We start from the raw sequence: 16,227 nt of genomic DNA on the forward strand, positions 1-16,227 counted from the left end.
CTTTCTTTCTTTCTTTCTTTCTTTCTTTCTTTCTTTCTTTCTTTCTTATTTTGGTTTTGTCAAGTCAGGGTTTTTCCCTGTAGCCTTGGCTGTACTGGACTCATGTCATAGACCAGGCTGGCCTGGAAAGCACAGAGATCTGCCTGCCTCTCCTCAAAGCCATTGTCATACTTGTTGCTTTGGGTCCTTATAGCTTCTTTTGCATTTCTCTGAATTCATTTTTTTACATCTGAGTCACTGGATTTTCTCCTTTAGGGAATGTGCACTTATGCTTTTACTGCTTTGCTACCTAACTGATTTCCAGGAATTACAGGTTCAAGATGCTAGTGACTTGTCAGTTGTAGAAGCCCTGGAGAGTATTTTCAACACCCCACCTCCACCTCTTCTCTTTTTCCCTCCCCTTCTCCCCTTCTTCCTCTCTTTCTCCCTCCTCTCTCTCTCTCTCTCTCTCTCTCTCTCTGTGTGTGTGTGTAAAGGCCAGATGCTGAAACTGGGCGTCTTCCTCATTTGTTGTCCAGCTTATTTAATGAGCCAGGGGAATAACTGCACCTTGAACTTGTCTAGACTCACTGGCCAGTGAGCTCTAGGAATCCTGTCTCTGTCCCATCCTCACTGGAGTTACAGACCTATCCCAGCCGTCTATGTGCATGCTGGGGATCCAAGTCTCCATACTTGTGGTCATCACTTTACCCTCTGACCTGCCTCCGTATTCCAAAGAGTATATTTTCTTATGCTTTGCTACCAGTCTTCAGCTCATATAACTGAGTACTTGTTTATAAATTAACAAAACTCATGACTCAATCTACGGTTTGGTGTAATTTATTTTTTATAGATTTGTTCGTTTTATTTAATGGGTAAGTGTTTGACCTGCATGTGTGTATGTGTACTTTACGCAGACTTCATGCTCCCAGAGGTCATAGGAGGGCATTGAAGACCCCGGAGCTGGAATGATGGATGGTTGTGAACCACCTGGGGGTGCTGGGACTCAAACTTGAGTCCTCTGCAAAAGCAAGAGGTGCCCGTTACCTCAGAGCTTCTCAAATGCAATTTAAAAGACTTACGAATAAGATCTGTTTTTAAATTGCTCTTAAGGTATATAAAAGGCACCATTTTTACATTTAAATGGCAAATCAACATAATTGATTCAGCATTCCGTGATGTTCAGGTGGTCGCTTTTGTTCCCTTTTCTATTACTGTCTTCCGTATGTTTTAAAACTTATTTCCACTACATTATTCCCTTCTCTCCTACATGGTCTTACACTTGTTGATCTTATTACACCATAAAGTATAATAAAGTGTCACATAGTATAAAAGAAAGTAAATATTTTAATAGAAACCGGTCACTGCCTCCTCTTCCTTTCCCTCTACCTTTTTTCCTCCTCCTTTCTTTTCGAGGCACGGGGCAGAACACAGGCCCTCACACAGGAGCACTCTACCGCTGAGCTACATCCCCACCCGGAGAACTCATTCTTAGTGACCAGAAGAAATGGGTACTCAAAGAAAACTAATGCTTTTTTTTCCTGCTTATTTTGGAAATATTTGTTTAAAATAACAACAACAATAATAATTTTGTTCGGAAAAAGATACACATACTCACTGACAAATTTCATAGAAGTGGAAAAGAGCAAAACCAAGTAGAAGTCACCCAAAATGCTACCACCCGGAAGTCACTGTTTGAGCCCGCTGCTTGTCACAGAGGATTCACTAGCATAGAAAAAGCCCTGTCCACTCCCAGGCCACTGTCTGAGGGGAGCTGCAAAGGTGAGCCCCACCGAGTGACATGCCAGCAGGACTCTAAGGTACTACCAGCTGAACATCCCTCCTCAGCTTTATTTTTTTTTTTTTCTGCACTTCCAAGAGAACAATGGAAACGGAGGCCGGGAAAAGGGAATTTCGCTTATTGCTTACATTTCTGCCTTGCCAAATTACTGAAAAGAAAAAGGGTTTCCTAAGAAAATCTGCATTAAACTTAGGTATTTCACGGAAGCAGTTTCCAAAATAGAGAAACCTTGAAGGAACCACATTGAACAGTTATCATTTCTCAAGGGGTTCTATGAGCCGGTGTTGCTGAGGGCGTGGGAAACACTGCAGAAGACATTCAGGTTTCTTGCCCAAAGGGTTCCCTTCTGGAGAGGTGGCCAGGTGTGACCCCTTGCCCTCAGCAGCAAACCCTTTCTCACCGAGTCTCTGCAGGCCAGTCCTCGGAAAACCTTGGGAAATATTTGTTTGACTCTGGCATAGCATACTTTCAAGCATGTATATAAACTGCTTTTATAACTACTACACTTCTTCCTGATTGTAAATGTGACACAAGCCAGGCACTGGAGGCTCACACTCAAATCCCAGAACTCAGGAGATGGGGGTAGGAGGAACACTAGGTTGAGGCCAACCAATGCTACATAGTGTCTAAAAAGAAAAAAGAAACTAAGCTAAACTAAAATTAATAATAACCATTAATAATAACCAGTGATTAGTTAATATGTGTGTTGATATAATTTTCTTTTGCATGCTCTCTCATACTCTCTGGTTTTCACTTTTATTATAAAGCTTTGGTTTTCTTGTTTATTTTGCCTCGAATAACATTCTTTTAACTAGAGGAGGAAAATATTAGTCCTCATGGTAAAATTCATATGGAACTTTCACAACTGTTGTTTATAAAATTATTTTGCAATAATTTTAAACTTTTGTGGAAAGAGTGCAAAAGCTCCGCATATCGTGCAGTCATCATAACTTTGGTTTTTTAACAGCACAGCATTGTTATCTTGGCTTTGCTCAGTCTGTAAAAAGCCTCCCCACTCTGTGTTCCAGAAGTGCGGCGTCTGAATTCTCCCTTTGAACACTGTGCCCCGCTTTCTTTCATCTGCCCAGGTTACTATAACAACAGCACAAAGGTGGCTGTAAAGACCCTCAAGCCAGGCACCATGTCCGTGCAGGCGTTCCTGGAAGAGGCCAACCTCATGAAGACCCTGCAGCATGACAAGCTGGTGCGGCTCTACGCCGTGGTCACCAAGGAGGAGCCCATCTACATCATCACCGAGTTCATGGCCAAGGGTCAGTAGCATCTAGAGTCTGTACCGTAGAGGAGGCAGGCGTTCACTTTAATGGGAAGTGTGCTCAGTACTGGAAAGTCAGGAAGTAAGAGAAGGAGAGCTTTTGAGGTACACAAAGTTACTTTTTTTTAATCCATGGAGGTTAAATCTCTGTGTTGTGGAATCTGAAGAAGAGGTTTTTGTTTGTTTGTTTTTTAAGATTTATTTATTATTTGTACAGTATTCTGCCTGCATGTATGCCTACACACCAGAAGACCGCAGCAGATCTCATTATAGATGGCACAACCATCTATATGTGGTTGCTGGGAATTGAACTCAGGACCTCTGCAAGAACAGTCAGTGCTCTTAACCTCTGAGCCATCTCTCCAGCCCTGAAAAAGAGGTTCTAAGTAGCCATTTTTCCTTCTACTAGCCATTTTTCAGGGTGGCTTTCAATTGCCATTCTTTTCCTTGTCTTCATTCTCGAAGAGATACTTATAAACTCTCACTTTTTTTAAAGTCTTTGGAAGTATGCAAAAAGTGAAGAGAAAAAGCAGCATGAGCAATAACCCTAAATTAATAATTGCTCGTCATAGCCAATACCTTAGTAATTGGCTTTAATGTTGGAGATCACATCTAAGTCCTCACAATGTACAAGTATTCTCGCACCGAGCTAATAGATAGGAAGTCTTCCTAGCCAATAGATTAGAAGCATGGACATTACGTATGTTTAACTTACTACCGTTAATAATTGCTCTTCAGAATAGTATTTACTCAAAATGCTTCCCGGAAGAGGATATGTTGTTTTGTTTGTGTTTTGCTTTTTCCAGAGGCTGGGAAAGTGCGTTCTGATTGAGCCGTGTCCCCAGCCTCAAGGATATTGTTAAACATATAAACAAAACTATATGACTTTGGTTGCTGTGACTGAGAAATCATACTCTGGGCTAGGTGCTTTGTGATTCCATAAATACTGTTGGATTAACTAATACTATTTTAACCATAAATACAGGCATGAAGTTTCCTTTAAACAATAATGTTGGCTGGGTGTTTATCATCTACCAGTGCCTTGCCTGACCAAGGACTAAGTGCTATTCCATGATTCTGTGTCATGAGCGATGTAGAGCAGTGTCTACTGAGCACTCACTACCCGCCAAGCTCCATACTGTGTACCTTAAATCCCCTTGCTTACATCCTTACAAAAACTCCTACAGAGCTCTGCCACCCACTTAGCAACCACTTGGCAATAAGGAGTAGACCAAGGCTGGCTGTGAGATTGGTGCTCGTAGTTCTAATGGGAAAGCAGGTCTCAAAGATATAAAACCAGAGGAAGTAGGAGAGGCTGCTGTCGATGCTGTATTTAGTAAACCACCTTGTCTCCAGTGCAGCAGCTCTCCCAGAGACTTTGGCTCTTCTGAGGTCTGTATCTTTGCTGGAATAGGTCAGAGCAAGCTTAGCCTGATGCCTGCAAGGGAAAGGCTTTTCCATAAGGACACGCCTCCTGTCTTTCTGTCCCAGGAAAGCTGACTAGTGATCAGGCAGCTGCAGAATATGAACATGCTGATCCATTCTCTGAAACACAGTTTCACATACCTGTAGAGAGCAGATACCGCCCACCATTCTCGCTACCTTGAGCGTAGCCAGTCAACAGTAACAGAATGCAAGGGATTGCGTTTGACCAATCTAAGGAAAAGCTTTTCTAGCCATCCAGTGCTGCAAAGCCCATCATGTCATGGGGTCTTCTCCCTGACAGCAATTTTCTTTTTTCAGTACTGGAGATAACAAACTCCAGGGTCTTGAGCATGCTGGAGAAGAGCTTCACCCCCAAGCTCCACTGCAAGCCCCTCGACGGGACTTTTTTTACTCATGTGTTTGAGCTTCGTTGACCTGTCATTCTTCTGTCTGCAGGCAGCTTGCTGGATTTCCTCAAGAGTGACGAAGGTGGCAAGGTGCTGCTCCCAAAGCTCATTGACTTTTCAGCTCAGGTGAAGTATTTGAAAACCCAGTGAATGTGTGCTCTGCAGATGCGATGTCACTTCCCAGGGAGAAGGGACTCCCCTTGAGTGCTCCAGGAGTAGTGTGTGTGTGTGTGTGTGTGTGTGTGTGTGTGTGTGTGTGTGTCCAAACATGCGGGGACATCACAGTCTGTGAAGAAAGTCAACCTCTCTATTCTGGATTACTTTCCTATCATTCATAGCAATGGTGCTCAGCATTTTGGAAAGGTAATTCCACATTGTGTAAGTGCAGCAGCTCTTAAATCATGCAGGTGTTTAATTGAGTTGTGACGCTAATATGCTGATACTGTGAAGTCCTTGGCATTTCCCCGAAGGAGACCTGTATTCCCTGCAAGATTTTCCTCTTCTTCCTTCCAATTGGTTGTCTCATTAGGACTTTGAGATACATTTATTTGTAATATTTCCAGTACCAACCCAAGAGTTTTTTCTTTGGAGTCCCATACTTTCTGAAGTATGTTTATAAACAAAAGCAAATCAGCCAGAAAACAAGCAACACACCTTGTGTAGCAAGGAAATGTACATTTGAGGAGAAGAGAAGAAAGGAGAGGAGCCAGTGGCCCTGGCTCTGGGGTGCCAGTGCAGGGCTCCATACATTCAGGACCACAGTATGAAGACTACTGCCCTGAGGTAAAAGCAATATTGCTGGGAGCAGCTGTGGATCCCCCAAAGCTAGCAGAACAGGAAGCTGAGAAAGCAGAAGTCTGATATGAGCACAGATAAAGAGGCTCTCTGTGCTAGGGCAGTGAGGTTTCCTAGTAGGCCAGAGACTAGAGGATCACAGCAAAGGTTTGCCACGTGAGTCAGGGATATGGAAACGTGGCCCATGTGGCCTAAGGCCTACATAGACTCGCTCTTCATCCTGCCTGAGGGTCAGTCTGTGCCCATAGCTCTTCGGATCAGACATTACATACAGCAAGTGCATGCTGAATTTAAATGATGTGTTTCTCTTTTTACATGTGTATTTGTATTTAGTTTTGTACATCTTGTTTGATAAAATGTTATCTTGTTGAAGTTTAAATTTCTGAGGTCTAAGTCTGGGTGTCAGAGGCTGCCATATATATAAAGGGTAATCTTTTGAGACTTATAAATAAGATGAGGGAATAGTTGCACTCTCGGTCTTTGGTCCTTGCAGGCATGATGCCCGTAGAGCCTTCTCTAACTGAGGCTGTGCAATTGGACACCAAGCCTATTTAGGGGACTCCTTCCTTCCGTCCTTCCATCCTGACCTCCCTCTCTCCTTTCTCCCTTCCTCCTTCCTTTTTTCCTTTCATCCTCTCCCTCTTCCTCCTTGTCTACCTCTTTCCCTTCATTCCTTCATAGGTTGAATCCAGGACTTTGCACATATGAAGCCTGTGTCTGTCACTCAGCTATACCCCCAGCCCAATTTGTTTTCGTCATAACTAAACTCTAGCTCCTTCTGAGTTCGTGTTTGTTCAAGACAATAGCCTCACCCAGACTCTCTCCTGCTCTTTCCCTCGGGGTGCAGCTGGTGAGAGCCCCTATTATTCCTTTATTTATTCCCTTTGCTTGTGATTTTTTTACAGTAATTGAGATGGTGGGCTCACCACTGGCATTAGTATGAAGTTGAATCCCTCGCCCACTGAATTCTGCAATGTCACCAATGCCATTGTGATGCCCTGGGTTCCGTTTATGGTGGCATCATCCAATGTGCTCTCCTCCTGTATTTTTTTTTTAAGTTTTCATACCTATATAAGCCCTCTCTTAATTTTTCATCTGCCTCTAGTTAACTTTGTCCATTTTCTGTGGTGAATCACATGATAATAGTGAATATTAATAAGCTGATAGCTGGTGGCCAGATAGTTGGCTAATCCACCCTACAGCTACATCTTTTCCCCAGACTATTTCTTGTGGTGGAAGTTAGATGAGTGCGCTTGTTATTTGAGCCCTAGCTTAATCAGTTAGCAGGGGTATAATATGTCAGTAGTCACTCTGTCCCATTACTATTGTCATTTGCCTCCAAGAGTGGAGAAAATTGTTGTTTACCATGGATAAACCTTGGAGGCATGTCAGTAGCAGAGACTGGTTATCAGGACAGGAGACAGGTCTGCTAGCAATCAGAGCCTCAGGAAAACAGAGGAAAGTATGAGGGGCAGAGTTACAACTTCTCTTCTTTCTCCTCCCCACCCTCCTTGGGTGTCCTGCTGAGACAGGAAACCCATGGTGCACATGGCCATCTCCCAGTTCGTATGAGAGCTGTTTTCATTACTTCCTGTCTCAGGGAAGCTCTGAAAAGTCTCACGGGGCCCAAGTAGGTCCAGACTCTTCAGCCACTCCACTCAGCCCACGTACCTCCTGCTTACTGGGTAGAGAATGAAGAAATGTTGACTAGAACAGATTTCTTCATAGCTTTTCTCCTTGTACTTAATGAAGCGGTTTTGTGCTTTTCTTGGCTGAGAGAGGAAAGCGATGCCTTAGAAGTTTGACATTTCTGAGCAGAATACCTTCACTTAAATTCCAGGTAGAAGAAACACGCTTAGCAGAAGAAGGGATTGACATTAGTTAACATCCTGAGGCAGGACCAGAGGTGGAATCACAGGCCTGGGAAACTGAGAAGAAAATAAAGTACAAAGTTCAAAGGGCCATATGGTGATCAGATAAGACCTGTTGTCTTTCCGACCCAGTGAAGCAAAGCAGTTTTTTGCTGTTTGGCAGCAGCATCTCAGAAGTGCAGTTTCACCAGAAATGAAATACAACTATCCATGAGCAAAGTTGCAAAAGCCAATTTGTCATGATCATGGCAACAACTGACATTTGTTTTAGCTTCTTCTAGGTTATGAAGGACCCCCCCACACACACACACACACCCTTACTCAGTGAGAGCCCAACAACTTTGATGCATTTATATTGCTGCTTAATATGTTTCACAGATGTGTGAGTAAACTTGGACTTGCAGGTAGAATTGCTAGGACTTAATCCTGGGCTTTTGACTACAGATAATTGGCTCATTCACCTGAATTGCATTGTTGTTTGGTGGTCAGCGTCCATCCTGCCAGCACAAGTGTTCTCCCTTCTTTGCAGGTAGAAAGAACAGTGGCCTTGCTGCGCTAATGATTTCTTTAGCCCCTTTCTTCTGTCTATTCATCTTTACTGTCAACATACATCTTTATTTCTACTGAGGCTGGCCTTGAACTCCTGATCCTCTTGCCTCTGCTTCCCCCACAAGAGAACCACCGCACCTGACCTAATCTTTGTGTGATGCAGTCATTGTCCTCAAGATGTATCACGCTGCTTGGTATTAAGTTTGAAGTCACAATTTACATTTGAAACTAGTAAATTGAAGAAAGGCGCAAATCTCCATCTAAGTATCTCTCAACCTCTCTCAGAATCTAGGAGACTGATCCGTTGTCATTTTGTGATAAGTTGGCTGGAAGGGTCAGGATGGGAACGTCCTGAGGAAGCGTCTAGAGTATTTCACAGTGTCATCAGATACAATGTGATATTCATGCTATATCTTTCCTCTGTCTTTATGAGGAATGGAAGCCAGGCTCTCACTTCCCAGCTCACGCTGTTATCCAGCATCGTTCCTTCACCACCGTCATTGCTCCTATAATGTTCTAATAAAGCAGCAGTAGATCAGGACCTCTCTGGGAGACCAAATGACCCTTTCCTGAGGGTTGCCTAAGACCATAAGAAAACACATATATTTACATTATGATTCATAACAGAAGCAAAATGACAGTTATGAAGTGACAATGAAAATAATTTCACGATTGGTGTCACTACAGCATGAGGAACTATTATTAAAGGGCCATGGCATTAGGAAGGGTGAGAACTGCTGGAATAAAGGAACTGCTCTATGTTCAAATACTTACTTCAAATTTAAAAATAAATTCAGCACCGGTGCATGCAAGGCAAGCATTGTTCCACCAAGCTACACATCAGCCCTTCAAAACTGTTATCTGTAGCCTGCTTGCTGTTGCCACCAACTTCAGTTTATTTCAGCAGAGAAAGAGGCACTGACACATAGGATCCAGATCACTGGCAAGTAGAAGCCTCCAGCCACTGGCTTGGCTTGGGCATCTATGACAAGGCCACATTCAGTCCTGCTTTCTTCGTCTTTCCCCTTTCCTTCGAATTTTCATGAGTGCCTCTTGAAAATGCGGCCCTTGAATTTCCATGTCCACTTGATGGCACCAGTGTGGGAAAGGACAGCAATGAAGTGAGAAATAATTAATTCCAAGAGAATATTGTGATCTGCAAGCTGCTGTAGATAACGGGGCTGTGGTGATCAGGACAAGATGCCTCAGCGTGCAGCATTGCCCGGAAACCATGATTTCTCAATGCACAGTAAGACTACACAACTGGTGTTTGCCCCATCCCATGAGACAGGAGAGACACCACGGCAGTTTTGGAAAGGGCGCTAGCGATAGTGTTCATGACGTAGAAAGCATTGACCTATGAGCCGAGAAGCATGCTCCTCCCTGGAAATGTTCTCTCCAAGGCCCCAGTGTCTCTCACCCCTAAGATGACGTACCCGGGTTAGATGTCCCATAGTCTCTGCATTGATGTTCCATGACACAGAAAATCCTTTTCTACAGAGACTCCATGAATTACCACTCTGATATAATTAACGATTTTGATGTTCTAAACAAAGGGACATAAATATATCATATTTAATAGACATATTCAGGCACGGCAGTGTTCTCCTTTCAACATTAAGAATATTTTAATTGATAAGAGCAATTATGCATATTCATAATACATGGTATGATTATTCCTGTCTGTCATATTTGAGACAGCACCTTGCTCTATAGCCCAGGCTGACCCTCAGCTCACCATCATTCTGCCTCTGGGATTACAGACATGTGCTACTGTCCCCCGGTTCAATGTGACTTGAAAAAAAGTCCACACATTTTTTTATTATGTGTGCATGTTTGTGCACACACATACATGTAAAGATCAGAAGGCGCTCTGCGGGAGTCTGTTCTCCCCTTCCGTCATGTGGTGCCCCAGCATCAAATTTCAATCGCCAAGGTTGGCAGAAGCACTGTGGCCTGCTGAGAACCTCAGTGAACATTCAAAGTCACTGCCTGTTCTGAGATACGCAGTAACTCACCGGTGACTGTTGTCGGCCTACAGTGCTTCAGAACACTAGAATTCACTCTGTCTATTTTACTCTATTTTGATCCCATTTCTCCTTATCCATTTTTGAATAATGAGTTTCATTCAAAAATCATTGTGAGCATGTGACTTTACCCATGGGGTCATGAAAACTTAGAAAATGGACAAGTGAAACTGGGGACAGTATCAGAGTGGCAAAACTGAATAATACACAGTTTTTTTCCCCCAGGGTGAAGGGAATAGAAAAAACACTTAACTGTCTGTTAAAAATAGTATAAAACAGGAACTCTGGTTTCTGTCTACGGGGGGAGGGGAGGTAGTGGTAGTGGGGGGGGTAGGGAGGTTAGCATAGTTAGGCATAGGGACTGTGGTCATAGCCTGCAAAGGAGGCAGAAGAGTCTGGCCAGAGAAACCTTGTCTTGTTTGGTTTTTTGTTGTTTTGTTCTGAGGGCTTGTTTTATATCTTTATTTTATTTTTTATTTTATTTTATTAAGAAATAAAATTATTATTATTATTTTATAGAGAAAGAACCTCACTCTTTAGCCTAAGCAGGCCCCGAACTTTCATTCCTCCTGCTTCCAGTTGCTGGTGCTAGGATCACAGGTGTGCCATAGCACAGCTGCCTTTATTATTTTAATCTGGTGAGAAAGCTTCCTTGCACCCGTAGGAACCTATGAGTCAGATCAGCCTTGAGTCTAGATACTGTTTTGTCCAGGAATGACAGTTTCTAGTTTGTATTACGGTAAGTCACAAGCCAGCTTCTCTTTTGGGAACTTGTCATGGTATCTGACAGGGCTAGACTTAAATGGAGTAACTTAGGGCCAGGGTGGGTCATTACCAGAAATTACATTCAAAGCAGAGGAAAACGCACTTTAGAAGAAGCAGTTTTGCCAACCCTGGGAAAAACCTTTCTTAGGCTCTACCTATATTCTTTCTACCTTCTCCAGGAGAATCCGTCTCTCTTCTCTTTCAACCAGAGGGCACAGCGTACATGGAGCACAGCCTGGCTCCTTGCTAGGAATGGGAGCAAGACACAGTCTGCTTCCCAGAAGAGAATGGCTTAGTGGATGCTGGGAGAAGAGATGTGGATGAGGACAGGGTTTGGCACTAGGAATGTGGCCGGCACTGTCTGATTAAGCAGCTTATGTTGCTCTCAGAGCACTGTGGACGGGGAGGCTGGAACCCAGGGAGGCAGGAGAGCTGGCTATGGGGACAGGATGGCTCCGTCTGCCTGGGAAAGGCTGCTGACTACGGAAGTGAGCTCTGCCTACAGGAGGAAGTCAGTGCCTAGAGAAGAGGGCAAGAGGGTGGCAAGTGGGGCATGTGGTGAAATGAGAGAGGCCAGTGAGCAGGACAAAGATGTCAAGTGAACTTGCAAGTGTCAATTGGAGTTAAGAAGAGGAACAGTGAAGTGTTTTATAGGTGAATCTGTAGTTTAAACCTGTATTAGGACTGTAGCAGTTTTGCCCTTTTAGTTAATAATAGGCCACTTCGTGAGGGTGTTTGCAGTCACTATAACATCCATGTATAGTCTCCATACACCACATGCAAACCAGTAGTGAAACTGGTATCTTTTCACAAAGATTATAATATGTTGATGCAGGTTTGTTGTTTTGTTTTGTTTTTTCCTTTCCACCTGGACCAGGAAAGGTGGGATAGAAAGGAAATGAGGGTTTGCCCCTCCTTCCAGAACATATACCTTAAAGGCTTCATTCTGAAGCAGCTGCCCTGCCCCGCTGCCCCGCTATCTCCTCTAAAACCAAGAAACACTTCAGTCGGGGAGACCTCAGCTGATAGTAGCTGACAAAACTTGGACACAACTGTAGACAGATGGATTCCTGGCGACAGCACAAGCTCCAGGGGCGCGAAACTGTGGCTGGCTGCTTGGCATGAGTGTGCTTCAGAGATGCATTGTCAAATCTGGCCTTGGCGTGTTGGACACAAAAATGGTTAGGAGGGAGGGTCTGTGGTTTAGAAATGATGTGAGTGTGGCCCCTGATGGGCCCTGTGTAGTGATGTGTTTGGGGATTTTGAAGGTATGGTCACTTTAAAAGACTAGTCCCTTCCCTGCCCTCTGATTTCCCTTTGCCACCATGGCTAGTACCTGAAAGAACTGCTTAAAAAGAGCATAAGGGAAAGGGGTTAGTTTGGTTTATTTTGGCTCATGATTCGAGATACTTCAGTGGTCAGCTTGCTCTACTGCTGTGGGCCTATGGTGAGGGAAAACACCATGTCAGAACAAACTTGCTTACTTTATGCTTGCTGGGAAGCAGAGAGAGATTGAGAGAAAGGGTCCCCAGTGATGTCTAGCAAGGCCCCACTGGCTAATGTTTCTCTCACTTTCCAATAATGCCATCCATGACCATTGTGAATCCAGGGCTGGGGACTTGGCTCAGTGGTGGTACATTTGCCTACCATACACCAAGTATGAGGTTCCATGTCTAGTACTGTAAGAAAAAACAGCTAATTCACAAGTGGGTTAACCGATCGATCAGTCCTCCTGGTCCATTCACCTCTCAGTAGCACCACCAACTAAAGACTCGGGCTTTAACACACATGAGCTTTGTTAGGGGACAGTTCTTATCCAAGATATAGGAAGAGCCCGAGCCAGATCTGGCACTATGCTGTGAACTAGGCCTTCCTTTCCTTAAAATTACCTTGCCTCTAGTGTTTTATTACAGTGATAGAAAACTGACTGAGTAATTGAGAAAGAACTAGAGTTTGGGGGAGCAGTAGTCCATGCAGAATATGCTCCACTGTCTACACTGAGCAGCTGGGGCACTGGCACCCGGGCACTGTAGTGGGAAGAATGTTTGGAATGCTCTGAGCACCAGCTACAGGCATCCTAGGTCTCAGGCGCTTTGTTTTGCTGCCTGGGACTTGGAAGGTGGGCGGAGCTGAAAAGGTCTGGGAGGTAGGGCTGTAGACCCATCTAAAGGGGGTTCCAGGAGACTATGTGAAGGTACAGAAGATGATCCTGGGCAGAATCCCAGGGATGGTGCTGAGAGAGCAGGTATAAATGATGTGGTATCCTTTGTGGAGCAGGCAAGGCCACGAGCCAGCTACAGATGGAGGTCGGATTTACTGAGAACAAAGAAACCTGCATTGCATTTTGGGGCAAGAGCACCCTCGGAAAACTATGCTAGATCCCTCTCAGTACACTGGTTTTGGGGGAAAGCCATAATTGGCTGTTTCCTTCCCCCATTCCAAGGCTTCCTCCCGCCTCCTGTTCTCTGTCTGATTGTTCTTCCTGGTCTTTCTCTTCTCCTTCTTCTCCTTCTTCTCTCCCTCCTCCCCCTGGGTCCTCCCCAGGCCCTTCCCCACACCATACTTCCAGAAAAGAGCTTACTTTCCATTTTCACACAAAGGGAACTGTACAGTTTTTATTTCTTTTAAAAGTAGGCTTATATTAAGTCTTTTCTTCAGAAGGTAGAACTGAAAATGAGAATACATGGAGAATGACATTTTAGTTATTGGTCTTAAAAAAAAAGTTGGCATTTGTAGAGACGTGCCTCTACCCCAGTTTAAGGACCGTTTGACTTAAATGTTTATCTTGAAGTCATCGTGTCCCTGGAAGACATTCTCTTGGTTTCCTTGCGGTGTAGGCAGTAAGGGGGGGGGGCATTTCTTACCACTGCTTACCTGCTGGGAAATTCTTCCTGGACTTCACTGGCATTCCTGAGGCAATCTGTCCCACAGCACCTGAATGGCTGCTCAGAAAATCTAGACACACCACAGAAACCTGCCTATTTCATTTTCTGCCCATGTCTTCTGCCCTTTCCAGCTTCTGCAACCACCATACCACTCTCTGCACCCATAAGATCATTTTTAGTGTGCACGTTTTAGAATGTATGGCACTTTTCTTCAAATATTTGAGGTGACTGGTATGCTGACTAACCTGGTTTGAGCATTACACACTGCATACATACAATGAACTACGTTATACCTACAAATAAATATAATTGTGCATGCATTAAAAAAAAAAAACATTAAACAAGGTGTCCAGTCACAGTCGTTATTGTTTCTTTTGCTGTGATTAAGCACCATAAACAAAAGCAACCTGGGGAAGGAAGGATTTACTTCATCTTCTACTTCCGAGTATACTTCTAGTCTCCATCCCTGAGAAAAATCATAGCAGGAACTCAAGGCAAGAACCTGGAGGTAGGAAAGAGAAGCAGAGGCTGTGGAGGAGCGTTGATTCCTGGCTTACTCCCCATGGCTTGCTCAGTCTGCTTTCTGATACACCAGAGGACCACGTACACGGTTAAAACCAAATCAAAATAAACCAGAATTCAACAATAGAAGAAGTTCAATGTTTGACATCTGGTACCAACTCCCAATATTCTAGGCTCCCAGAGACCTAGGCAGCAGTACTTCCCTGGTTCTGCCCTCTGCAGCACATACAGCTTGTCTTAAAGGCTCAAGCCAGCTCTACTCTGCTGCTGTCATTGGTGGTTGTCCCATGGTAGTAGCATCTCCAAAGTATTGGGGTCTCTACTGCTAGTTGACTGCAACTACACCAGCAGCCTCTCCTGGGCTCTCTTCAAGGGACTCTGACCCTGCCACGTGGTGCCAAGCCTCACTTCCTTTCCTTTGACCTGGGGCTTCTACTTCCAGGAACCTGAAAGGCAGGAGTTCATTCTGAACTCATGGAGGAGTGTTCCTCCTTGGCTTGTTCAGTTTGCTTTTTTGTACCCCAGAACCACCTGCCCAGAGGTGGTGCCACCCACCTGGGCCCTCTTACATCAATCACTCCTTTTAAAAATGCCCCACAGGCTTGCCCACAGGCCAATCCGATAGAGACACTTCTTCAATTCTGGTTCTCTCTTTCCAAATGACTCTGGCCTGTGTCAAGTTGACATAAAAGCTGGCCGGCACCCATGAATTTCAGACGGAGTTGGCTCCTAGCTGTTCTTTCTCCTGTCTCCTCAGCTTCCTTCTTCACAAGTTTCACTGAGTAGGCAGGCCAGCTGCATGGTTTCTCATCTCCCTTCTTTCCCCTCTCTTATTCCTCGGTTTGTTTTTTGTTTTCATGGTGGTAGAATGGGACTTGAAGATAGCTTGGTGTGTAAAGCACTGGCCACTCACGCAGGAAGAATGAGTTCAAATCCCCCAAACCCAGGTAAAGCTGAGGTAGAGGCTGAAAATCTCATCAAGAGAGAGCCTGTCTCTGACATAATGGAAGGCAAGGACACCTGAGGTTTCCTTTTGGCCTCTACATGTGTTCTATGCCCCATACACATCAGACATTCATAGCCAACTGTGGTTTAAAATATACGTAACATCAAATGCACCGATTTAACCCATATTTCGTGCTGGCCGCAGCATTAAGACCATTCATGTTTTTACAAAACCAAAGCAATTCCAGAGTCCTTCTTTTTTCCCTAGCCAAAATAGTGCACCCACGAATGCCAGCTCCCCACTGCCCCTCTCCATGTCTTCTGCCAATACCCTTCTATTATCCATCTTTCTGAGTCAGGGCCGTGAATGCATCTCACCCCCCTGGATGACTTTCATCCCTGGCAACTCTCCTTTATAGGTTCTCACCAGACCTAGAGCTCCATTGGTCAACAGCACCCCCCTTCCTCAGCTCTGCAGCTCACAGCTGCGTCCCTGCCTCAGTGCCTTTCCCAGATTTTCTTCCTGGGACCTACTGTCCTTTGCCTCGTGCTCATGCCTCATGCTCAGCATGTGTCCTGCCACCTAAGCTATTTCTCCTCAGACCCTGTTTGTTCCATGATGGTTCTAATGTAGTTGCCTCCCACCATTTCTTCCATAGCATGTACAATTAATATTTCAGTGAGCTCTTGCTGGTGTTTGTAGCATCCGTATGTAGCAACAGACCCTTGAAAAGAGTAGGTGCTGGGTCAAAACCTGCTAAATCATGTTATTGACCTGTATAGCAGAGCACACCTCTCTGGCTTCACAGAGCTCTGAGCTAGCACCTAGAAGAATGTGTGCCATCTGGAAGGTTGTCTGAGTCTCAGACGCCGAACAAAGAATTTTCACTTTCCTCTTCGGTTTATTTACCTTTGCAAAACCTGCCTAATTGGCCAAACAAACATGAGAGAAGAAGGAAGTAAAATGTGAGTACCTGGGCTGT

General features: G+C 44.5%; 1 protein-coding gene across 3 annotated transcripts in view; it reads left to right on the forward strand.

The window, feature by feature from the left end:
• The window catches only part of Lyn (LYN proto-oncogene, Src family tyrosine kinase), a 117,124-nt gene that overhangs the window by 72,563 nt on the left and 28,334 nt on the right, over positions 1-16,227 (forward strand). For all 3 annotated transcript variants that reach the window (XM_055603256.1, XM_055603257.1, XM_055603259.1), the window contains exons 9-10: positions 2,869-3,051; positions 4,935-5,011. In XM_055603256.1, coding sequence (XP_055459231.1) covers positions 2,869-3,051; positions 4,935-5,011 — 260 coding nt within the window. The remainder of the gene's footprint in view (positions 1-2,868; positions 3,052-4,934; positions 5,012-16,227) is intronic.

Source organism: Psammomys obesus, unplaced genomic scaffold (genome assembly GCF_907164565.1).
Source record: "Psammomys obesus unplaced genomic scaffold, mPsaObe1.curated_primary_1811, whole genome shotgun sequence".
Classification (NCBI taxonomy): Eukaryota; Metazoa; Chordata; class Mammalia; order Rodentia; family Muridae; genus Psammomys; species Psammomys obesus.